Source organism: Lissotriton helveticus, chromosome 1_1 (assembly GCF_964261635.1).
Source record: "Lissotriton helveticus chromosome 1_1, aLisHel1.1, whole genome shotgun sequence".
NCBI lineage: Eukaryota > Metazoa > Chordata > Amphibia > Caudata > Salamandridae > Lissotriton > Lissotriton helveticus.
Window position 1 is genome coordinate 1,640,881,652 of NC_136057.1, and position 26,611 is coordinate 1,640,908,262.

Consider the following 26,611-nt stretch of genomic DNA (forward strand, 5'->3'; position numbering starts at 1 on the left):
TTCTTATATTTTTACAAAATTGATGTGGCACTCTTAGCCTGAAAGGATATTGCCTTGATCCATCTATAGCTATGAGGTGTTACCTAGACGAGAGTATAGAGGGCAAACCAAGGTCTGAAACCATCGCGGTTTTCGGACAGTTCGTGTGGTGCACTCGTGCGGAAAGCGGGTCCACGTCAAAGCCATCAGCCTCCATCCCACAGGCATCTGTTGCTTCCCCAACGTGCGCAGTGCACGCTCGGCCTCACTTCTCCTCTCCCCTAATTACATCCCTGCTTTCACTTTCACGGCCGCGAGGCCGTGAGCTTCACTTCAAAGGGGCCGCCAATGCTTGTTCCCCATTTAGTTTTCCCTTCTCGTCTGACCTCCCCCCCCTAATAATCCCCCCCTGCCGCCCCACACAAAGGCCAGATGTTTCATTTACCACGTTGTGGTATATGAATGTGTTAAACTGCAGGAAATCTGGAATTCCGTGTGGTTTTGCTATCGGTAAACCATTCCCAAACAGGTATACCACATGTTTCACTCGTAATTGCATGGCAAACGCTTAGTGTTACCGCAAGGAAATGTAAATGCCGCATTTCATGTTTACATCCCACGAATACTGTGCACCTCGAAACCACGGCGGTATTGGTTTGTCCTTTCCACATCCTCTCTCTTCTTCTGTCTGTGCGCGCCTGCTGCCCTTCCCTGATTCCAGCTGCTGGCAGTTTGAGTTACAGTTGGAGGTGTGGGTGTAAGAGGAGTTTTTTTCCTACATGTCACAACATGCTCTCGTGTTTTGTGGAAACTCTCGATTCCTGCAGGCATAACCGGCATCTCGCGTTTCAGGCTCCCGTTTTGAATGTATACAGAAACTCACAAGGTTTCTTTGCTCCTGTGAAAATGCAGAGAATTTGACGCGCAACATTATGTGTGAATTAAATACTACTAAACACGTCTTTATTGTAGGCAAGTGCTTTGCTTGCAGTGCTTGAATAGTCTAGTGTATCATTCTTGACTGTGTCCCACTGTCTGTCCAGAGCGGGACCAAGCGTCGGCGCCCATGCACACTCGCTGTGCTTCCTGGTACAAGCTGTGGAGGGCTCTCTTTTAAAAAAAAATTTTTTATTTTAGCATGACCGGATGCAATATGTTTTCCTTCAGAACAATCTAATTCCATTTATGTTCGTTCAAGTGCTGACCTGGTTGGTAGCAACTGGAACTTCAATGGAGCACAGCTGGAATCTCGCAACAAACAGAAGGAGATGATGGACGGAGCGCTGAAACTTTTCAGATGCTCACCCCCAGTCACAGAACTGGGTTGAATTCATCATCGTTCTTTAGCTCACTCCGCCACCCCAGTTCTGTAAAAATAATACGGACGTCTATGTGTTAGTCCGATTATATAATTATTTATATACCAACACGGAAAACGTAATTGACAGGAACTAGGAGTCTTTTGTGTGTGGACATTGTGGGAAAATGAAATAAGGGTCTCAATCTTCAATTCTAAAATTACATTAGGGTTCATCTTATTATCTTATTAGTGGCAATGTCGAAATTTACCCTATACAAGGTTAAAAACTCAAGGAAGCAGAGCGTTGGGTTGTCATTGGGAGTCCTTACAGTGGTGTAAGGGCTACATAGTTCAGTCCTTATGTGGTGAGAGAATCATCCAGGGGCTTTCCGCGGGACCTTTAACAGTAAGGCCCTCTGTATACTATCATCTAGCCTAGATGCCCTATTTATGTGCTAGTACAGGGAAATCCCACCTTGGCTTTATGTTTTTGAAAGCTTTAGAATCCTATGGAAATATCACATAAAATACAAGCAATTTAATTTTGCAATAGCTATAATATATGTTCATTTATTACTGTCACCAAAAGTGTATATATATACCACCGCACTTGTGTAATCAAAGCAAAACACACATGGCTCATCATGGTAACTCTATTATTGCTCACCTAACCAGCACCACTCAGCACCACCACAGCATCACTCAGCACCACCACAGCATCACTCAGCACCACCACAGCATCACTCAGCACCACCACAGCATCACTCAGCACCACCACAGCACCACTCAGCACCACCACAGCATCACTCAGCGCAACCCCAGCATCACTCAGCGCCACCACATTATCACTCATGCACCACCACATTATCACTCATGCACCACCACAGCACCACTCAGCACCACCACAGCATCACTCAGCATGTTCACAGCATCACTCAGCACGCTCACAGCATCACTCAGCACCACCACAGCATCACTCAGCACCACCACAGCACCACTCAGCACCACCACAGTATCCCTCAGCACCACCACATTATCACTCAGCAACACCACAAGCAACACCACATTATCACTCAGCACCACCACAGCATCACTCAGCACCAGCACAGCATCACTCAGCACCACCACATTATCACTCAGCACCACCACATTATCACTCAGCACCACCACATTATCACTCAGCACCACCACAGCACCACTCAGCACCACCACAGCATCATTCAGCACCACCACAGCACCACTCAGCACCACTCAGCACCACCACATTATCACTCAGCACCACCACATTATCACTCAGCACCACCACAGCACCACTCAGCACCACCACAGCATCACTCAGCACCACCACGGCACCACTCAGCACCACCACAGCACCACTCAGCACCACCAGAGCACCACCCAGCACCACCACAGCACCACTCAGCACCACCACAGCATCACTCAGCACCACTCAGCACCACCACCGCACCACTCAGCACCACCACAGCACCACTCAGCACCACCACAGCACCACTCAGCACCACCACAACCTCACTCAGCACCACCACAGCACCACTCAGCACCACCACAGCACCACTCAGCACCACCACAGCACCACTCAGCACCACCACAGCACCACTCAGCACCACCACAGCATCACTCAGCACCACCACAGCACCACTCAGCACCACCACAGCACCACTCAGCACCACCACAACCTCACTCAGCACCACCACAGCACCACTCAGCACCACCACAGCACCACTCAGCACCACCACAGCACCACTCAGCACCGCCACATTATCACTCAGCACCACCACATTATCACTCAGCAACACCACATTATCACTCAGCCCCACCACAGCACCACCACAGCATAATTCAACACCACCACAGCATCACCCAGCACCACCACAGCACCACCACAGCACCACTCAGCACCACCACAGCACCACTCAGCACCACCACAGCACCACCACCACAGCATCACTCAGCACCACCACATTATCACTCAGCACCACCACAGCATCACTCAGCACCACCACAGCATCACTTAGCACCACCACAGCATCACTCAGCACCACCACAGCACCACTCAGCAGCACCACAGCACCACTCAGCACCACCACAGCATCACTCACGGCCTCCACAGCATCACTCACGGCCTCCACAGCATCACTCAGGGCCACCACATCATCACTCACGGGAACCAAAAATCACTATGCGCTACCACAGCATCACTGAACGCCACAGCATCACTGGCCGCCACCACACCATCACTCTGCGCCATCACAGCATCAATCTGTGCAACAATTCAACAACAACTGGGCCAAATATGTTCTCTCAATGTTTCAAGCTTTATTACAAATGTCACAAAAAGATGTTAATATTTCACTTCTGTTCTTGGATTTTCGTCACAATAAAATACACTAAACATAATCTTCACAAAAGTTATTTACAAAAGTTCAAGCTATTGCCATTATAAATTACAACCACTTTTATTTAAGTATTAATTATTAAAAAAATTAAAAGCCATCGTTATTTGTAATATCAATACATCTAAGTCACGTAAATACAAAACATGTTGCATTACAAATGCTATAGGTGTCACATTTGCGAAAGTTATAACTATTGGCATTGTAAATGACAAAGCTATTAATTTAGCTATTTTTAAAACCAACACATAAATAAAAATATTGTCATTTACAAGACCAATAGCTCAAACGTTCCTAATGCGAGACCTATTGCATTGCAAATGCTTGTTTTAATATGTTTTTTGTTTGCCAGAGCCCATTTGATAAGATCTTTTGTCCAAGACCAAATCCCTGTGTGCTAGGACACACCGAGTGTATACCAACCCTGCATTTTGCAAGCACCAATCCCAGTGGCATCATTCAGAAAGCCCTGTTATCATGCTTTAACTTTGGCATTATTCCAAAAAGACATACTTTTATGGGTTCATTCAACATCACACCGCTAGAAACACCTGAAGTCTGCATTACCTCTCCTCAAATAACTCGGACAGGTCCAGGTCATGTGCACAAAATCAGATATACCATGCTACCATCCGCCAATCTGAGATGTCCTGTTAGGGTAAATCAATGGCAATTCCCTCAGTTCAGTGTATCATACATTCTATGCAATAAATTAAATTGCATCAGTTTCAATCTGGTGTTTGGGAATATATTTTTGACCTGCTCACATCACTTTTTCCATTCAGGCCGAGACAGCTCATTGGGACAATCGAGACCTAAGCGGTCTTTTGTTCTATCCATATTACCGCCCCTATTAAACGCACATACCAAAAGTCCCTCTTAAATAGAATTCCACATCCCACAGGCCGTGCGTGCCAGTTTAGTATATTGTAATAACTGCCCTGGTCCCAGCCCAAACTGTTCCTGCGCTTGTAAAAAATATATATGACTCAATTATTAACACATTTATTCCCACTATCTCCCAGCCTCCCTCCTGTCTTCTAAAATAGATAGATCTTTCAGCAAGTTTCAGAACGGTCTCAAGGACCAGAGAGGCAGGGTCAATGTACATGGGAGCCTTTACAATACCTTATTCACTACTATGTGTACATTTCTGCCATCTTTCAGATTATGTAAGGCATGTCATTCTGGACTTCCCTGGCCATCACAAATAGCTCAGGCAAAGTGTGGACTGGATACAAACCAGCAACTAGAGACTTCACCTGTTAGGGCCATCTTCAAACCAGTGAATCACGTGCTGAAGTTGGGCGGTATCTTAATAAAGATAAAGTCAATGAGTCCTAGCCCATCCGGAAGCAATTGAAGTTTCAGCGTGTCCGATTTTACAAGCTGTGCTTGTCTGTTTAAAGCAGAAAATATATCATACTATCAAGTCGGAGAAATGCAACAGCTGGGATCGGGCACATAGCATTTTGCAGCACATAAAGACAGCAGAGGGGGGAATCATTTTAGGCAAAGACATTCTGCCCAACATAAAAAGGGGTACTGAAAGGAAGGGGTCTCAGTGAGAGAACAAATATACTTGTGACTTTAAAGAAGATTTAGACAATACTAAATGAATTCGACATTGTTTTAATTCACAATGAGGAGCAATGTATCGAATACATTAACATTTTCATGCATAGAGTAGGTTGTACGGTGCCCAAAAGGGGGGAGGGAGGAGGTGATAGTGTGAGGATGGCGTGATGGAAAATTGTGACAATAAAAACAAGAAATATCCAAGAATCTTTGCTACAATTGTGTTTTCATTTCATTACACATAGAATGAGTCACTTTGCCGATGTATACATAACAATGTCATACTCCAATACAGCAATTACTGGCAAAAATGTGGGGAAGGAGTTGACTATACGGATGATGTCGACGTTTCGACCCTCTGAATAGCGCAGGGTTGGTTGAGCCCTTGCCGTGGGGTCTTCTTCAGGACAGGGAAACGGGCAGGCAACCGTTGTACTTGGCGCTCTATCTGATCTCTGCAATCGTCTTCCAAGTGGTTTGACGAACGTTAGGATAAGCAGTCCATAATTCATTAGAGATACATAGTAGAGAGTTGGAGAGCGCGGCCGACCGCGGGGCGGTGACACAGTTAAATTCGGTGTCCCAATCCGATTAATGCGTAATGGTGCGTCCCCTCTGTGTCAGTAAAAATCGATGTGTTCACCTTGGTCGGTGTGGTGTAAGGCGCAACCTCGGTTTGATGGTTGACCTCAATTGCCGACTGAATCGGACCACGGGGATAATGTGCTGAATTCTACAGAATTATTCAATTCCTCGAACATCCTACGTTCCTTCAGATCATATTGGGCTATTGGGCAGCAGCCCACCTAGATCCCCAGATACCTGAAACGCTGCACCTCCCATTCTAACCTAAGCTCAGAGGGAGATCTTCTCCATTGCGTCTCTGTCTCTCAAAGGAACAACTTGGTCTTCCTTTTATTGTTAAGTGAGCCCGAGATCTCATCAAGCCTCTCCAGTTCCTCCATCAAGTGAAGTACAGAGGCAACAGGATCAACCAATGCACCCTCTGCATATAACAGAAAGATGTGCGTTAAATCACCAATTTGGATTCCCAGTGAAAGAATCCTAGCTCTCAGCTGATGGGCTAATGACGCCACTGCCAGCGTGAACAGCACGGGGAACAGAGTGCATCCCTGTCTAGTGCCACTCTCCAAGACTCATGCATTTGACTGACACTATGCCGACCGGGCGCACACTAGACATAGAGGCTGCATAATACAATTGCATTCACCTTCCTACCAAGTTTAAATACTTTGCCTTAAGTTGACGCCTCTGCGTGCGTCCTTACCTTTTTTAGTATTGTCTTGCTTTTTTTGTTTATTGTGTTGAGTCTACTATGCACTGACTTGTTGCAAAAGACCTATTGTCATTTTAACAAAAACTGCTTATCCATTAATTGGCTCTTTTTTCACTCGCGTTTGCTTGCTTCTTATTTGATTTGATGGCTTGTCTTGTCTATTTTGTGTTTCTCCATCCCCTGGAGCATAACGTCTTTACTTGAGTCCTTCAACTGCTCACTTTTTAGGGAACTAAATGTTTTATTTTGCTTAAACATTCCAGAATAGTGCATATATTTTCCAGCTGTCCTACATCTGTGTAGCTATGTCTCATCCTTGTGCTTTTCCCCACTCCACTGCCCCATTCTCCTCTCTTGTTTCTTTGTGCTTACGCACTCCACATGTGCATATGTTTTCCAGCTGGCTCCCTTGTGTGCTTCTATTGCCCTCCCGCTCGATGTCTCGTGCTTTTATCTGTGTGCGTCTTTCCTTCTCATGACACTCTCCCTCATTTATGTGCTTCTCTCTCTTTACCCATGCCCCCATGTTGCTCTCTGTCACCTATGTCACCTGTGTGCTTTCGTAGCATGTTCTCCCTCTTTTGCCTCTTCCCATCCTCTGAGTACTGCCGTTTTCCTTTGTCTCCCCATTTGCTCCTCTCTTTAAAAAAAAATATATATATATCTTCATTGAGTTTCAAAAGTAACCATAAACTAAAAGGAAACAAACTGGAGTATCTCCAACTATATTGTCAAACAGTGCATTTAAAAATGGGTCCATTATATCAAGTCCACATCAGCAAATCAATGACACAGTGAAGCACAAAGCAGCAAGGCAGCAAGGAAGGGGAGATGGGTGCAGGAGATACTAGCTCTTCTCTTAATCCAATCCCCCAAACACCTGCAGTGAATTACAAAAAATAAATTGCCACATTTACACTAGAAAACGTTATTTTTTATTTACTGATCTAAGTGGCATCCTTAATCTAGGATAAGTAAATACAAAGTTAATGAAATGATGCCTCATCATTCTGTCATTGCACACATGCGTTCTGATGCATGATTCCATTAGTGAAATGATGCAACCGCCATTGTGCCTTTTTAAAACAAAATATGTTGACGATGCTGCAAAGTGCTGTAATGTTGTACAGCATAACCCAAAACACTCCACAAAGCCTATTGGTCCCCAAGGAAAGACCTAGTGGCTTTACAAGCGCTTTTTTTTTTTTTGTTGAGGTTGAGTCTTTGTTTTGTTGTTTTCATATGGAAGGAAGGTGTATGGTAAGTTTAAGACTGTGTGTAGGTAGAATGTTTGGCATGCCTATGGGTTCTCTAGTGTGTGTGTCAGCAGTGTTGGTTGAATAGTAGCATGTTTGGATGCTAGAATGCTGAAGGGAAATTCACAGTTGCACTTCCCTGTGTACACAACTGCAGAATAGATCATCGGGCAGTTATACCACCCTTCGGGTCATTATAATTCCAGAAGCCTTCCTCCTCCTTTTGTGGCTAACACCATTACCAGTGAGTCAAGTCCATAGCCAGTACTGAGGTTGGATTATTTATTTCTAGATAATATGATAATTGCTATGCACTTGTAACTGCCATGCACCTTTATAGAGTGTAGAACTAGGTGACAAGAGTTCCAAAATAGACTGTAGATGGAGGAAGCTCAAGGGAACTTGCAGGATACCACAATTTTCTTATGTTATTGTCTTAAGTTAGTAATAGTTTGTGATTCATTTTCTCTTGAGCAGCTTCTACTGGTTTTCAAGTGATCCCGTTCAGGGATGTTGGAAGTAGGATACGAAGATGACTACAAGTGAGTCACTTAAACATACCTGGAGATTTTCTGCCCAGTGCAATGAAATCCTGAAGAAGATATTTGTATCCATTCCATGTGTACCTTGTAGATGCTCTTGGATGGTTTCTTGAGTGTACTCTAAGAATTTGGTACACAGTTACCGTTCCCATTTCACGTAATGCTTGATTTAGCTGCCTTTTTGCAGTGGACGTTGGCTGAGTCCATGAATGATCCCTTTCGTCTTCTAGTTTCATCTTCAAGCCTCCATTCTAAAATTTCTCTTTTATGATCAGTCTCCTTCTTCAGTCCACTCTGTTTATTTTCAATCACTCTTCTGTATGTCTATAGCCTAATGATTAGTTTTCCTTGGTATGACATTGATAAGGAAGTGTGGTAACTCTCAGCATGGCACGATTTTTCCAGCTTTTGTACCTGATCACAATCGCTCATTAGAGATCAGATGTAGTTGATTACAAATTTCTCTGCAGGGCTGTACTACAGCAAGACGATTCCAGCAGAATGCCAATTGAGCCGTTAGTCAGCAGTACTGCTTTGCACATAAAAACATAATATATGGCCACATTCACTTCACAAGAAGGAGGCAAATTATCACTTCTTCATGTGCACCAATATTCCAAGCACCCGCTTTATCTCTCTTTCTAAGACTTTAATTGCAACATATATACAAAACCTGAGGAAAGACCTTATAACCCTCTAGATCCTGGACCACAGAATTGGTAAAAACAGTGGGTTCTCTGCTGGGAAAGATTAGCCTATAGGTACTTACTCTATAATAATACAGTTAATTATTATTGAATACACAACTCCATTTATGCGTATGACTTAATCCTCCAAAGCAAAACACAATCTCGTTGATCACCAGTGATAACCGAGTAGGAATTTGTCATTACTTATTCTGAATTCTGCATAACGTTATGTTAAAACCATCAATCACCACCCTGTCCTTGCTAATACTGTGATTAAGTCACTAGGACGTCTAATACTATAACTGGACATGGTATCCCCATGGGTAGTCCAACCACTCGGTCCCCGTTCTGTGTTGCAATAACTAATCCTTCAGTCACTCAATGGCGATTTTTATCCACTCTCATCTTTATACTTCTGTGGTGGGCTCCACAGTAATCATGGTTGAAGCATTTTGGCCCATTGATTTCTAGCCGCCTCGGGACTCAACAGGTAGTGTGTAAACAAAAGGCTACACACATTATCACTACAAGTAGATCACTTATCTCGGGCAGCAGGGGCACCAGCAGTCTCAATAGTAAATCAAGTGCACATTGAGTGGACTTGAGGTTCAAAGTGTTCAAACACCCTGTTGCTGTCAGTGCTCAGTAGATAATCCCAGACAACGTAGGGTCGCAAATGAGCATCTATGAGTAGGACGCCATCTCGAGTTTCATGAGTCTGCTGTATGGACTGACGTCCCAGAGTACAATTCAAAACCGGGTGTTGCTACATCAACATGCCTAAACTTTCGGACCAGACTTGCAAATCTTCAAAAACTCACATTAAATGTATGCTACACAACTGCAGATCTACAGCCAAGCACAGTACAGAACTATAGATTCCATCCTACATCATGGGATTGACAACCTATCCCTTACTGAAACCTGACTGAACAACCTCTCCAACCCATTGATAGACATCATGGTTTCATCCATCTTCTATGGTAAAACGGTGGACAAAGAAGGATAACAGGAGTTGGCACTGCAGTCATCCACTGAAACCCTGCAAATCGACTGTTTCATTGTTGAGCGTATCCCGCCTATGAGTGCCTAGGAGCATAACTCTTCATGACAGACGGGAAGTTGACAAGTTTCCACATACTATATCTCCCTCCAGGGGACAATCAACTATTTACCAAGCATATAATTGTCCTCATCACAGAGCAATCTCTTCTACCCTGTGTCAATTTCTCCCTAGAAAGCTTTAGCTTTCACTTGAATGGCACAAGCAAAGCACAAATAGCCCATGTCAAGTAATTTCTGAGCAACAATGACTTAACACATTTCTTCAGTGAGTACTGTAAGGAAGAGTCAATTACCATGGACTCAATAATACCTGTAGAATGGTCTAACCTGCATATGATCCCTTTTTACCTCTCATTGGAGAAACCTCTAATCAAAGGCAAAGTCACAAAACGAGGCATTGGTCCAGAGACTCCAAACAAATGAATCCAGCAGAAATCACTTCAAACTCAATGTTCATCCCTCAACAGTTTCAAGCAATCTTGAGGACTTGGCTCCATACTCCAACATCACCATGTCTGATATAATGAAGGAAGTAGCACATATGAAACTCAAGAGGCAAAAAAGCAAACCCTTCTGACCCAGTTAAAACAAAGATGTAAATGATGAAAGGAGACTGCTATAAAAGGCAGAAATAAGATGGAGACTAGACCCCATAACATTAAATCTTTCACTACTACCACAATAAAGGTACAGGTACAAGAAACACATCTTCAAAGCTAAGGCCTCCTCCCTCAGATCCCAATTAGTTGTAGTTAAAAAAAACAGGCACACAAATTATTCAATATCATAAGGAACAAACAACCCCAAAACTTAAAATTTATTTGGACAAGTCAAAGGAAAGATATGAGGAATATGCCAACTTCTTTACAGACAAGATCATGAAAATTGAACTCTCTCTGCCAAATATACTTTTAGATAATCCCACAGATGCAACCACACCCACAAATGCCTTCACTTCCTCCAACATCACAACAATTTTGTCCCTCAACATATATCACTGAACACAAAAAACAACACCTCATGGAATTGCTTTGGATCTTAAGAGAATAAGAACTCATCAAAAGTGCCTCAGATACTAACCCCGTCGGACACATAGCAGACCCAATTATAGACTCCTTAATCAAAAGTAATAGCCATCTTATTGCCCCACTGTGGACATCTATCATCAACACATCACTATCACAAGGAACAGTCCTAAACTGCTTGAAAACAGACCAGGTCACTCCAATCCTCAAAAAACCTGTAGCCAACCCAGATGATGTGAACATCTTCCATCCTAGCCAAAGTCCTCAAGAAATGTGTACTTTCCCAACCAACCATCATATAGCAAACTACAACCTTCTATATATCTTCTAGTCAAGTTTCAGAACCGGCTGTAGCACAGAGACAAAAAAGGAGAATCATGTCTGGTCATACTACTGAACCTTTCTTCAAAATTTGACAAGGTTAATCACAAAACTCTTCTAAGCACCCTAAAGCCATTTATGGGGCTTAGATACACAGTGCTGAAGTGGTTTTCTTCATACTGCAAAAACTGTGTCAGATAAATGAAACTACTTTTTAAAGCATGCCCCAGGCAACGAAGGAGCCCCCCCAGGGATCCATATAACTAAGCTACGGTACCCCCAACTTACTTTTAGGTCTAGAGCAGGGGGAAGAAGAACATACTAAATATACCAAGAAACCTCTAAACTGACCTTTATAATGTATCCAATCGGTATAACTCAATGTCCATTTAGTAAAGATACTGCACACATATCCAATTATCAACAAACAATAGGTTTTCATTAGACTTCTATTTTATTCATCATCTTTTTGGTATTTTTTATACTTTTTTATTATTGGAAAATGACAGTAGATTACAATTCATTATTTCAACAGTCAAAAAAGCTTTTATACAAAGAATCATGTACCCCCATAAAACAGTTATCAAAAACTAAACAATAACAGCATTGTCCACTCATTCAAAACTGCCTCACCACTCGTTCTTCTCATGCACACACACTCTCACACTGTGCAGAATTGTTAAAAAATGTCAAACAACTGAGATATGAGGACTCTATATAACAATGTATATCCCTTTTACATGGTAACAATCCCGTATGTTTTTGGATCCACCCTAGCTCTTACATGGAAGTGCAGGAAGTTCCCATTAGTAGTGACACTCACAACAGTTCACAATATACAGAAAGTCAATCACAGGATTCTTGGAGTTCCAGGACAAATGTAAATCCCTGTAGCTATGCCGACCCAATTACACCACACCACTTAAAAATCCTAACTAGTCATGGTGGCTTAACTCAAACATATCTTTAAACACTAAAAGCCTCAACCACCAAGTAAAGAAAATTAAAGGATTGGATTGTTGTGCAAAATTAAAAGCTGCTACAGCCTTTCTTCAAGAATTATAATCCAGGTACAGCAAAGCCTTAGCTCCGAAGGCAGACGAGGCTGATGACATAACTTCCTCGGGTGCCAAGTGTTAAAGAAAAAGTATCATCACTGCAATATCTGAAAGACTTTGGGCTGAGAATCATAACTATCGATGAGAAAGGGAGATGGACTATTTCCAGACTCAAAAATGGTAATAAAGATCCCAGATGGTTGTGAGACTACTTTCTGCTCAGTTCCACATCAAAGATACACACGGATTGATTATCTCTCATCGACTTCACTGTATGACACTCAGCAACCTAGTACTATAGAACAAATGCGAATCTCAGACCAACAGTGTATTACTATAACTCTATAAAATACTTCTAACTTTAATAGAAATAGATCCTGGCACATGAACTCAGAGTTTCTGGTAGAGTATTATTATTCCAAAGAGCTAAAAAGCAAATAACAAACAATTGTTTGATAAAGATAATACGGGTTCAGCCTCCTCAAATGCAACAATCTTTGACACTTTAAAATGCAATACAAGAGGCCTAAACATAATGATGTAGAGAAAAATTGCATTATTAAAATCAAATTCCATAACTTGTCCAAAGAAATCAGTTGCGTAATGAAAACATTGGCACTTAAAAAATGTGTAATACCTGGATACACTTCAAAAACATAAATATGACTACAACAACATTGTACGTAGTAGTCCATAACTATAGGTACAAGCACAGGAGTGAACAATTAGAATAGTTCAAAGAAATGAAGAAAATCCTTGCTGCCTATCTAAACTTCGAAAGAAACAAAAAAAATAATCACACATGTATTACAGACTAAACATTGAAAATCTTCACTAAAGATATAACAAAATGAATTCATGATTTTTTATACCAATCTATTCAAACAATAACAAAGAAAACAAGCTTTAAGTTCCTAAACAAGATCTCTAGTTATACGCCCTCAGAAACTACCAGACTTGCCATAAATAAACTTCTTCGGAAAGAAGAACTCATTTATGCCATCAAGTCAATTTCCTTAGGCAAAGCCCCCAGTTCCAATGGCTTCCCAAATGTTTTCTGTAAGAGATTTTGCAACATGATCATTGACCCCCTTGAAGTAGCTCTCAAACATTTCATGGGCACATCAGCCGAAGTGGCCATCGCAGTCATACCGAACTAGGGAAAAGACCACCTCGAAAATATATAGGCTAATATACATCATTAATATGGGCACAAAAAGGTTTGCTGAAGTCCTAGCTAATTGTCTGGAGGGGATAATGACAAAACGAATAAATCACATTCTGGTGTTGTCAAAAGTAGACTTGCTTTTGACAGTACCCACACCTTTTGCAATATCACAGAGAAATCACACTTATCACAGTCTCCAGCTGCCACCATTGCCCTGTATGTGAAAAAAGTGCTTGATACAGTATCATGGCCTTACGTTGGGTCAGTATTCCATCAGCCTGAATTTGGTCACATTTAATTAAAAAGGAATTGATGCTATAGGCACGCACATCAGCAAGAATCAGAATTAATGACAACCTTTGAGATCCAATCAAGTTATGTCAAGACACATGTCAAGGATGTCCTCTATCTCCCCTACTATTCCTATTTGCAATTCATCCCCTATCACAAATCACAAATAATTGTGAGAATATCAAAGGCATTTAATTTACATTTGACACGCTCAAAACAGAAGCTTACATGCATGACATCTTAATACTCACTGAGGAGGCTGACACCACAAGCACAGCCCAGTGAGTTCTCTCACATATCCAGTTATACTCTGAATAAAGAGAAAACAGAGGTTCTACTACCAACCCAACTTCCAGATTGCATTAGACACAGTGGCATGCAGTGGCAACCAAAATACTTTAAATACCTGGGAATATGGTTCAGAAATGAACTGATGGAATCAGTAAGATATAATCAACAAAGAACACCAGCCAAAATTAAGCTCTTTTATGCAACTGGTCACTTAGGTAGGGTATACAACCTTTACCACGCAACTTTTACCACGACCTACCTTTACCACGCAACTTTTACAACGCAGGACCCTTTACCACGCATACCATTACAACGCAGGTATTTACAACGCAGATACCTTTACAACGCATACCATTACAACGTAAGTATTGGTAAGTATATAATTTTATTTAAAATATTTTAGGTTTGGGTTTTGGGTAAATGGGTATTTTTAGGGTTCAGGGTCAGTTTTTAGTTTTTGGGTAAAGGGGTATTTTAAGGGTTCAGGGTCAGTTTTCAGTTTTTGGGTAAAGGGGTATTTTTAGGGTTCAGGGTCAGTTTTCAGTTTTTGGGTAAAGGGGTATTTTTAGGGTTCAGGGTCAGTTTTCAGTTTTTGGGGTACAGGGGTATTTTTAGGGTTCAGGGCAGGGTTTGGGTTTTGGGGTACAGGGGTATTTTTAGGTTTCAGGGTTGGGTTTGGGTTTTGGGGTACAGGGGTATTTTTAGGTTTCAGGGCTGGGTTTGGGTTTGGGGGTTTAGGGGTATTTTTAGGTTTCAGGGCTGGGTTTGGGTTTTGGGGTACAGGGGTATTTTTAACATATATATTTAAAAATTAATAAATAAATAATAATATAAATAATTAAAATATTAAATATTAAAATAATAATTTATTAATTTAAAAAAATATTTTTAATAATTACATTATTTTACCATATTATTTACTTACCTATACTTACGTTGTAATGGTATGCGTTGTAATAGTACCTGCGTTGTAGTGTATTGCGTTGTAAAGGTATTCGTGGTAAAGGGTCCTGCGTTGTAAAAAATGCGTGGTAATGGTCTGCGTGGTAAAAGAACGCGTGGTAACGTCATATATCCCTTAGGTAGATATCAGGTGGGGCAGACTTTAAACCCTAAAAAGGATAATTTACCTCTAATTATCTTCACATCTAGTATGATACCGACTCTCAAACCTAAATAGACCCTCCACTTGTGTTAGGATGTGCTTTGGTTAGTAAAGGCATATTCACGTATCAGTGAACTCTACTCTACTGACAGCCCTTTATTTTTTATGGCACTTCAACACATTTACTCCCGCCCTAATCCTCTATACAGGGCCGGACAGGCCTTTTATTTTATCAGGCACTTCTCCAGTTGATTAGTGCCTTTTATCAGGCACTTCTCCAGTTGATTAGTGCTATTGGAGGCCAATTTTGAAAAGCCTCAGAGTGGTCCAACTGCCTCTGTCACTTTTCCCCAGCTCTCAGAGGTTAATTGCATAGCAGGCACAAGGAGGCTTCAAACGAGGAAGGAGGAAGGTTGAAAGAAAGCAATAAGAGAGGGAGAAGAGACAAAGGAGAGAGAGTGAATGGGTTGACAGAGGCTGTACAAGGAGACAAAGGGATCGTGGCTGGTTTAAACATTTTTGCCGGGGCTACTTCGGTTCCCCAGCCCTTTTTATATAGCTTTCCCAGAACTACGCAAAAAGAATCTAAATTTGGCACACTATAATTCCTGGATATCTTAACTCTAATCAGAAAAATAAACTTCTCAGGACATGCAATTTCAATAATGTATAAAATTGTGAATGCTTGTGCAATAAAAACCTATAAAAGAAGTTGAAGATTGAATTCAAGAACGCGGGCAGACCCCCATCTCAGATGCAATCCAGTCACAGATTTACAACAGTGCAATAAAAACCAAACGTATCCCTTCCCTTTCACAATCAAATTTATCCTCAATCGTTCATATATTCCGGACCCTGGATAAACTTGAGAAGTTGAATCTGAATGATTCAAATCTCTCCTGAAACTGTAAAGACAAAAAGGTGACTCTGAACACAAACCCTGGCCCTCTAGCCACTCTAACACCACTCCCGCTTAATGCAGAGGCTAGAAACCTACTAGACTTAGTATTAACAATTGTGATCAAACTAATTCTGGTCGAATGGAAATCAGCCAACCTTATTTGCTTTCACACCTTGTGGAAATGTGCTACCGGCAGGGCTTGAAAAATCATAAAAAATACACTAGACCTACTGGTCTAGTAACCTCCAAAATCTCCTCGACCTAAGTGAAATGCACTTGACCTCTGACTCTGAAAGCAGAGCTAGGCAGCACCCATAGAATGCATATGAACCAAGTAAGTATACCAAAATATTCAACTAAGATGTGGAAACTTCTCAACGTATTCACTCAAAATATAAATACTAGGTCGTTATCCAATACTCCAACCACCACACCCAAGAGCATGCCACTCAATATACACTCTTTCACATACTGACCACATGAGACATGCATCTGCTCCGTCACCTCCCTTTTCATTCATTCCTTTGCCCTCTATCCTATCCTATGCCTAATGTGATACAAGATAAAAACCAAGTCACCAATAGCCCTTCAAAGATGACAAATGAGCTTTCAAACAGATATGTTGACCTATGACACCATTACAATACCCCTCAATATAGATGGCAACCATGACTTACCATTTTACTTACAGACCTTAGTACAATATGTATAGCTTTATTGTTACAGCAAGCAAAGTGTTGTATCCATGTGATTCTTCTTGGTAAACTATACTGAATGCTACCATTGTTATCTTACCATGGATCCATATCTACCAACACCTATATATGGTTACTGCATGTAGATTTATGTATTCCATGTGCTTATCATTGGTAAACTATACCTGGATTTTACCATTATGTCTTGCCATGGCTCCATGCCTCCTACCTTTTATGTATATTGTATCACTCTCTTGATACTTTGTTTTCATAAACTTCAACAAAAAAACTGATTAACAAAAATAGATGTTGTTTTACTGATGACTATGGCCAGTGTTGAGATATATTGTATCTAGAAAATAAGTTGATTATATGATGGTCCTTTCGATTGCTTTGGGACACAGATGGTTGCAAAATTTATACCCCATAATGCATTATATTTTTATATCCTTAATCTTATCTGCTCGTTTTCTCATTTTGGCATCAAGGTTCCCTGCAGGTCAATTTAAATTGGTATTCTGTGGAGGAGAGTTATGCAAGATAAAAGTAATGCATGATTTACAATTTAAACGTTGCATGCTTCACAATCAATAAATATGTGAATTGCAAAATAATAGAAGTAAAATGTGACACCAAGGTTTTTTATTTGTTTGACTAGAGATGGTGAGTTGTCTCCAATTGATTCCAATGGCACATAGATTGGTGATGCTAAGTCTGAACAATAGAGAGCATTTCCTCCATCTCTTAATCAAGATTAGAATCAGATGTTATTTTATGCCTTTTAGCAAATTGATCCAGTGATGAATTATTGAGTCTTGTTGTCTTATATCTAAGATTGGAGGAATACCCTATAAATATTTAATATTAAATTCATTGATTAACGACACATAACCATTCCACTCTGATTACTAGTCTTGGAATAAGCCATTGAACTACAATTACATTTCGCCCTGGTTCGGAGCATGCTCAAATCAGCAAACCTTACTTGTGTATAGAGTCAATAGGGTGCATACCACATGGGTCACTAAGACAAGATATTCTTCTACATCATTAATTGTGTTGCTCAGTCTAGTGACCAGGCAGTATTCATACTAACATTTTTAATAAATTAATCTTTAGAGAAGGAGTTCTCACAGAATGTTATGTGGGAGAGGTGTGATGAGAGTAATGGGTGTGGTGGACTTTGCGTGATAGAAGAGCGAGAGAGTGGGGCTTTGGACTGTAGGTATTTAGCTCCTGAAGGGTAACGGTCATGTACCTATAATTCCACCAATGCACAACCAGTGCCGATTTAGGAAGTGATTATCAAGTCTGGAAAATGATTTTCTTCGGTGTGCAAATGGGCTCAGGATGGTATTCCTAAAATCATCTATCAATGTAAAGTCTAGGGTGTCTTGTGTGTGAAAAGAAAATTATGCATTAAATCTAGATGTTGAGATCTGGAACGATTCTTGGTTTGTAGCAAATGTAGGTGGTTGAAATCCATGAAGCTCTCTGGAATGGCAGATTTACATTATGTGTATTTGTAATGCGCACTATCACCCGTAAGGGTATACTCACTCTGAGCATGTGTGTGTGCATAGCTCTCCTTATGTTAGGTTAGTTAATTGTAGCTCTGTCTATGTAAGGTGTTAGGTTAGTTAATTAAAAAGCCAGGAGCAATGTAAGAGAATGTCCTTTCTCCTGAACTGGTTGTGTGCATGAGTGGGATATGTGTGCGCAGCAGTCCTGCAGAGGTAAAGTGTCTAGGTGGTGGGTGGGAGGTTATATGACTGGTCAGGTAGGTGAGGCTTGAGTTGCATAGTGCCTTGAATGTGGGTGGGAGGAGTCCGAATTTACCACATTTGTGTATTGGGAGCTAGTGGAGCTCTCTGAGGTTGGTGATATGAGTTCTGAGTGAAAGGTTGAGGATGAGTCTGACTCCCGAGTTATGGCTGATTTGTAATCTTGTAGTGAGTTACTTGGTGATCCTGGTATGGAGGGTGTTCTCATAGTCCAACTTGCAGGTGACTAGGGTGTGAGGGACAGGTTTGTTAGTGTTGCTTGGGAGCTTTTTGAAGATCTACCTCAGCATCTTCAGGGTGTGGAAGCAGAATGCAAAGGCAGCATTGACTTGTGCAGTCATGTCCAGTTTGCTGCCAATGATTATTCCAAGGTTCGTGGCGTGGGATTTGGGTGAAGCTGCGTGTTCGAGTTCCACCGGCCAACAGTTGGAGTCCCATGGTGAGATGCTCATGTTGAAGATCACTACTTCTTTCTTGTCAATGTTGAGCTTGAGACATGTGGCTTTCATCCAGTTAGCGACCTTGGTCATTAAGGCGGTGTACTTGTTTCTTGTGTTGAGGGTCTTTGTTGTAGGAGAGGATGCTGATGTTGTGTGCATGGATGGCAGTGACCAGAGGGATCATGTTAACTTTGAAAAGGTTGAGGCTGAGTTTTGAACCTTAAGGCAGATGAGTTTGCAGGCTTCCAATGAGCAAGGTGCCAAGCTAACAGCCTAATACCAGTATAACATCATTATCAAAAATTGTTTGAGCTGAGCACAAAGCACACAGGACAGGAGAACTTTAGGAACTCCTGGCATTAAAGTCAATCTGAATTTAGGAAGACAATTCTTACCAATCACTTGAGATCTTAATTGAATACATGTTTTGCAAGGTAGGTGAACAATGTGATGTTAGGTTATGTGAAGTCAATTAAGTCACATTTAAGCTATCAGTGACAAATAAGCTTTCCTACACTTCATCAAACTACTTGATGGTATTGTATTTTTAATAAGTAAATATATTGAGCCTAGATCTATAAAGGTGATTAGATGTAGCTTTAAAAAAGTTTGCTAGTAAGGAGGTTTTAAGATAAAGCTTGCTTTGATTTCCTATAGTAAGAACGGCTTGCATTGTAGGTAAATATGTGCGCTGTTGTTGAATGTTTCGGACATCACTGTGCAATGGTCGCGAGTTTCATATATTTGACAGAAAAAGAAGGCATCCAAGTGAATAGAGAAGTAACATATCCGAAGGTACAAATGAGAAACACATTGATATCAGCAAAATGATGGGCTAATTACACGAAGAGATAAAGCAGCATATGAGGGAGGTGACACATTCACTGCAAAAGAGAAGTGTTGCATAGTAGAACACACAGATGAGATATATCCCTAACCAGAGAGATAAATGTAATTTCAGGACACAGATAGAAAACCCATCCATTGAGAAATAAGGAGGAGATGGCCTAATTACAAAGAAGCTAATCCAAAAATCCCTGAGAGAAGAAAACATTTAACACAATGAGGGTACACATCCAAAGACATGCGCATCCAAAGACATACAGGAAGTCTGCACTGATAAAGAGATCAAGAACTTCCACAACTTAGGGAGAGAACACACTATCAATCAGAAACACGACCTTACAGAAAATGTGAACATACCAAAAGCTAAAGGCATCTCAGGGTATCCCAAGATGATTGGAGGCGCTGCATCCCAGCAGCTGAGAAACATAGGTTAAATAGGACATAGGTAGGAAAGTGTCCGTGCCCATCAAGAGTAGTGTTACTATATGCCTTCAAAGGGAAATAAGGTACAGGACTAGTGATGACAAAGTCGATAAGTGCCTCTAGATGCACAGAGAGGAGAACAGATGCACTAAAGATAAAGCGGCAGCTAATTATATGACGAAGAAATGCACCAGAATGAAATAGAAGAGTACACCTTCACAAGACAAATTATATGCACTTTATACATGAAGTGGACCCAGGCTTCAGAAATGCAAAATGAATGCCGTGAAGATGTCCAATGACACAGTAGTAACATCTGAAGATCCATTAAACAAGCATTTGCATAATTCAAATCTCTTACCCTTGGTTCGGTAAGATGGATGCTGCCTTTTACAAGCATTAGTAAGTGCAGGACAACAGACCAGTGATTGACACTCACCATAGGATGGAGAGATCAGCTGTCTCAATGATTAAGTCCTCAGTGGAGTCTAACATCAATGTGTGAAAGCTGATTAGGTTCATCACCTTTCCAAGATCTGTGTTATCTCGTAGGTGCAGGGGAGCTTTGGCCACACTGGTGTATGCCTAATGGGAAGAAAAATATCAGCAGTTTAGTAGATGGGCTACCGTTCCCTACAATACTGACGGTTCCACTCTCACTAAAAGGCATTGGGGCATATTATCAAGAAACATTGTTAACATTATCGCAGCTTTAGAAGCAGGAAATTGCCGCTAAAGCAGAGATAAGGGGCTTGATAACACGCCCTTGTGAATTCCCATAGAAGCCCATGTTCTGGTGTGAACATGGGCTCCTATGGGAATTCTCTACGACGTATTAATCCCAGCTTTAGCAGCCGTTTTCTGCCGCTAAAGCGGCGATAATGTTAACGCCAGGCTTGATAATATGCCCCATTGTTCGGAGTGGCTGAGCTATAGGATAAGGTTTATGATCATTCTCATCGGGGTTGCACTTTCAAGACCATTTATCTCAGAAAAATACAAATATTTACAAATTAGAGCTAAGGTTGTGTTATAAGCGGAAGATGATCCATTTTCAGTACAATGGTCAGTAAGTCTTTCACAGAAATGCACCAAAGATATAATTTATGACGCCACTAATGGTGTCATCATCATCATAAAGAAACAAAATTTCTTTCGGTCATCAAGATCATAAAAGTTGTACATGTATGGATTCAGCATAAAAACTTACAATAAAACATAGAACAATATTGCACATATTCCTTCAGGTAAGCGTTAAAAGGTTGAAAACGTGTTAAAAAGAGTTTTTAAAATAAAAGCATAAAATCGGTCTGAAATTGCTTTACAAATACTGATACTTTCTTTACTAACATAAAGATACACAAAGAATGCACCAAAGAAATTTCTAGAGGACCAAAGTCAAGGAATGGTGATAAATTGGAGTGTTAGCTCCTGCTTATGAGCCATATAAGAGCACTCACAGAATTCACTAGTTGGCTAGCATAACAAAGTTGTTAGCAATTCTATGGTGTAAACCAGCTTCCTACTAGAAAACATAAAAGTGTATGGGTGATAAAGTGCAAACATAATTTTTAAAACACCTAAGGTTTCATGGAGAACATCTCTCCTATTCATGATATATTGTTTTAGGGCTGGAAGAAAAGTGCATGATGCCAAAGAGCGTACAGTTTCCACCACCAGAGCTCCCTACTTATAGGAAAGTAACAAAGTGCATTGGTGCTAAATTTCCGACATAATTATGGGCCAATGGTAGAAGGGGATAGGCCAATCAATAAAAGACAGAATTGATAACATATAATCCAATTTTTAGAACAAAATTAAAAATCATAGCAACACCTCAATAAAATAAATAGAATCACTAGAATTCAGTATAAAAAAAAAGTTAGCCCAAGCCAACTTTGCTATACATTTATGGGCAACAACTGCTCTTCACCTATGCTAAACCTGAAAACTGAGAGCAAAATTTGGCCATGGAAAAGACCAACACTCTAAAAGCTTCCAGGTGCTGTCTAGTGCCCAGATTCCTTCATATAGGAACCACCCATTTTGCTCTCTCGTGCGATACATCGGACAGGAAAATGATATATGGGTAACAGTTTCAGACACATCGTCACATGCAGGACAAAGACTACCCCTAACAGAGTTTGATGTCCACTTACTACAGGACTGCTTTGTTGGTAGAGCCTTAAATCTGAACTGGATGTACAATTTACAGCCAAAGGAGGAGTGACTTCATCAAGTGTTCAGCCACACCATTAATATACAACGAAAATAGGGTGAGGGCGAGTACACAACCTTGCCTTACACCTCAGTTAATCCAAAAGGGCTCGGTAAGCTGCCCACTACTTCCCCACCGTCCTTGGGCATGATTTTCTGTGTGTAACCTCACCAGAATGTCTAGTAAGCTTGCAGGAATACCCATTGCCTCCAGAAACCTCCACAGCTTACCTTTAGGGACCAGGTTGAAGGCAGCACGTAACTCAACGAAGGCAACATAAAGGTTGCGTCCGTTGATTACTGACAGCTTTCAATAACAGAAAGATGTCAGGTGAACAGAAATTACTGGTTGTCATTGGTGCTAATGTTGCTTCTAAAGCCTGCCTAGTAGTTGGAGAGACCCTCGTTCTCGATGATCCAGTCTTGGAGGTGGGCAAGCACCTGTTTACGACAGATTTGTTTGTAAGGAGTCAAGCAAACTAATGGGCTTGTAGTTCCCTGGGTCGTTTTGATTCTCCTTCTTGTAGATTGGGATGCTCTCTGCAAATCTCCAAGAAAGAGAAATCTCCATCCGTGACAGGATTGCATTGGATAGATGGTTGATATAAGGTCGCCATACATCTAGGATTGCCATATAAAAATCATTGGGAATACTGTCTGGTTCGGGAGCTCTGTTCGCCAGACACCCACTAATGGCTGCCAGGGTCTCACTTAAAGCAAATTCTAGGATATCATCGGAGTTCAACTTAGTATCAAATGTAGGCTCTTCACCCTCCTGATCCGTTTCGGTACAAGGTTAATATAAACTGCTAAAGTGAGTAACCCACTCCTGAGGTTGAACACAGAACTCCAGATCAGCTAAGGTCAATTTGCACAAGCTGTGGCTATTTAAAAAAAATGATCTATTATCCTTGGTGAGCAGTGCTCCATGGAGATTTTCCGATAGGCCATTTTTCCACTCTCTCTTGGCTTTAGCCAGTTCCTTTATGTAAACAGCTCTACATCTCAACAAATCTGGCCTACGTTTTGTTTTTGCTGCTGCTAATAATTCTGTTTTCACGGCCCTACATCCTTTTGTATACCATACCGTCTCTCTGAATTTACTTCTAGCAGCCTTTACATCTTGAAATAGGGGCTCACTAGTTTGCATGTATAGTTTGTCATGGTTAATCTGCAGTAACTCAGGGGTATATTATCAACAACTAGCGATAATTTTTGTCTCTAACTTGTTTAGAGACAAAAATTATCGCCGCACATCGGCGATGTTTATCGCAGATAAACCTTGCTATTAGCAAGGTTTATCGCAAATGCGATAAAAAACGCCCGCAATGCATGAATATCGCTGAAAAGTCAGCGATATTCATGCATTATCGAGCAAATGCTCTTAGCCATGTTATCCACCTCCCATTGGATAACATGGCTAAGAACTGCTCAGGGCAGGTGTTAGCTTTTGGAGATATTCGCCCTTAGCGCAAATATCTCCAAAAGTTGGTAATAGGAGATAGCGATGTTAGCGACTGTTTCCAGTCGCTAACATCTTGGCACGCCCACTTTGCATATCATTAGTGATAAATATCACTGACATGCAAAGTGGGGCCCATGATGGTCGCTATCTCCTATTAGCTGTCGCTAACTGGTGTTAGCGACAGCTTGGTAATAGGGAGATCATTTTATCTCCGCTTTCTTGGCTTTTAAAGCCAAAAAAGCGGAGATAAAACCCCTTGATAATATACCCCTCAGTTCTATATTTGGGGACACAGGCATTTAGCTAATCCACTACCATCTTTTCCTTGCTAAGGACAGCTTCCAGAGCTTGGAGTGTTTAACCACCCAATCCCATTTTATATTTTTACCATTATTTGTGTTGAAGAGGGCTCTGGTATCTGGGTTTTCTATAATGGGGTATTTCTCTACCCGACTGCCTGCTAAGGTTAGACACAGGGTATTACGGTCACTGTCCATCCTGTCTACTACTATCATGTCCAAAAAGTTGGGCCAACAATTTAAATCCAGCGAAAAGTAGTCAATTCGGCTCATATGACTGAGTCTATTGAAAGTTGGCCTATCCTCCCTGTCAGAGAGAGTTCTACCATTTGCTGCTCACAAGTTACAATGTAACGTTAAAGCCAATACTTCTGTGGCTCTAGAAAACAATTTCACAGTAATAAGGTCATTTTGGGATATCTTCCATTATCCATCTTCTTCCGCAAGGAAGTCGAAGGGGTAATGGTCTTTGGTTCAAAGGTCATGCTAAGATCCACAGCCACTATTGAATGATTGTACAAGGATCACATTTTCCAATATACTAAGCACCAATGTCTCACCCTTTGAGGTTTCGCCCGATAGTGCATATCAAACATTTTAAAAGGTTCAACAAGTAGTAAAACCTATCTAATAGCTTGAATATCTGGTGAGTCAGTAAAAAGAAGACAAATTTTGTATTGGAATGAGTATTTGACTCAAATCGATAAGTCCCCTGAGGGTCTATCCCTGCCTGGATGGACACCATTGATATAAAATTCCATTCTTGTGGATGGGTATAAAACTTCATGTCTCTTGGAAGAGACAAATATCATGTAAATCTATAAACTGACCCCAGTTCATCTTTGTAGGTTTGCTACAGATCCCTGCCACATTTCAAGACAGAATTTTAATTGATGTTGGATGGAGATCAATTGGTCTATTAGGATCACCTAAGCTCGATTTATGAACTGGAGAAGTACTAAAAGTTGCGACAGATATAAGTCCTGGGTTCGTTTCTGTTACCTTGGATCCTAGAACAAAGTTACCCTTGCTATTGTCATTCAAGAAGCCCAGCTCTTCATGGGGCGAGGGTTGGATCTGTAAGAGTTATGTACTCCCAGTCAGACAGTACTATTCGTATCCCTGAAAATGTCTGATTCCCTGCTGTTTGGTAGTGGAGGCATTTGCCTGAATGGAATGGGCTTCAGAAGTCCCATATTTAATCGGGATTTGGGTGTTGGCAATACTGGATGTGCGTTGGTCAATAGCCAGTAAGCCATTCATTAGCTCTTTGTCTATGAAGACTACCATGACCATATCACCGGGGTCATCTCCCAAAGCAATCCTTAGAGATCTAGATATATCCCTTTTAATGATTGAATAACAGTGTCTGACCTACCAAAAGCAAAGCGTGAATTTGTTAAAGAGAGAGTCCTGATCTTCCCTAGCACTGTCTGCCAACCTAGGAACATGTGTTAGATAAACTGTTGAGCTATTTGTAGCTTCCTGGCTACAAGAATAAATCCCTTTGTGGACCACCCCCATGATATAATACAATTGGGGGCCATAATGTTGGTGCCTTTCAGGATCAAGTTATGTTCACCTCTGACCGCCCAGTCCCCATACCATTCACCCACTGGGATCATTCCTCAGGTTCCTTGGGTTCACTCTGTTGAAATCTCTGAGAAAACCACCCCTGCCTTCAAACACCTCCAAGTGTCCGAGGATTTGTGGTTGGGTGAAGAGGAGGTTCGGGTGCTAAAGGAATTAAGGTGATAGATGCACTTGTTTTCAAAGCCCGTGACTCCTGATGTCGCCACTCGTTATAATCCACAACAACCCCTTCAAAAGAGCCCACTTCATGATTAGCTATATTCTGGGGCAATGCTCCACCAACCCTATTATCTAATCTAGCGACTACTTTTTGGAGAGTGGAAACTTCCTCCAGCAGTCCCCGAATAGTATATATTAGCATTTCCAGCGTTCTGATTATGTTATGTAATGTTATGTTACACTATTTGTAAAGCGCAACATATACCCGGAGGTATCGTGGTGCTGATTCCATGAACAGCGATGAGCAGAAAAAGAGAACCTACTGATTGAAAAGCCAAGTTTTCAAAAGAGTCCTCAACTGAAGCAAGGATGGGGCCAACCTTAGGTTGAGTGGGAGGAGATTCCAGGAT

The 26,611-nt window shown here is 41.2% G+C and overlaps 1 protein-coding gene across 1 annotated transcript in view; it reads right to left on the reverse strand.

Moving 5' to 3' along the window:
- NCKAP1L (NCK associated protein 1 like) overlaps positions 1-26,611 on the reverse strand; it is a 1,588,380-nt gene that overhangs the window by 1,095,245 nt on the left and 466,524 nt on the right. The window contains exon 16 of the mRNA XM_078688681.1: positions 20,908-21,053. Coding sequence (XP_078544807.1) covers positions 20,908-21,053 — 146 coding nt within the window. The remainder of the gene's footprint in view (positions 1-20,907; positions 21,054-26,611) is intronic.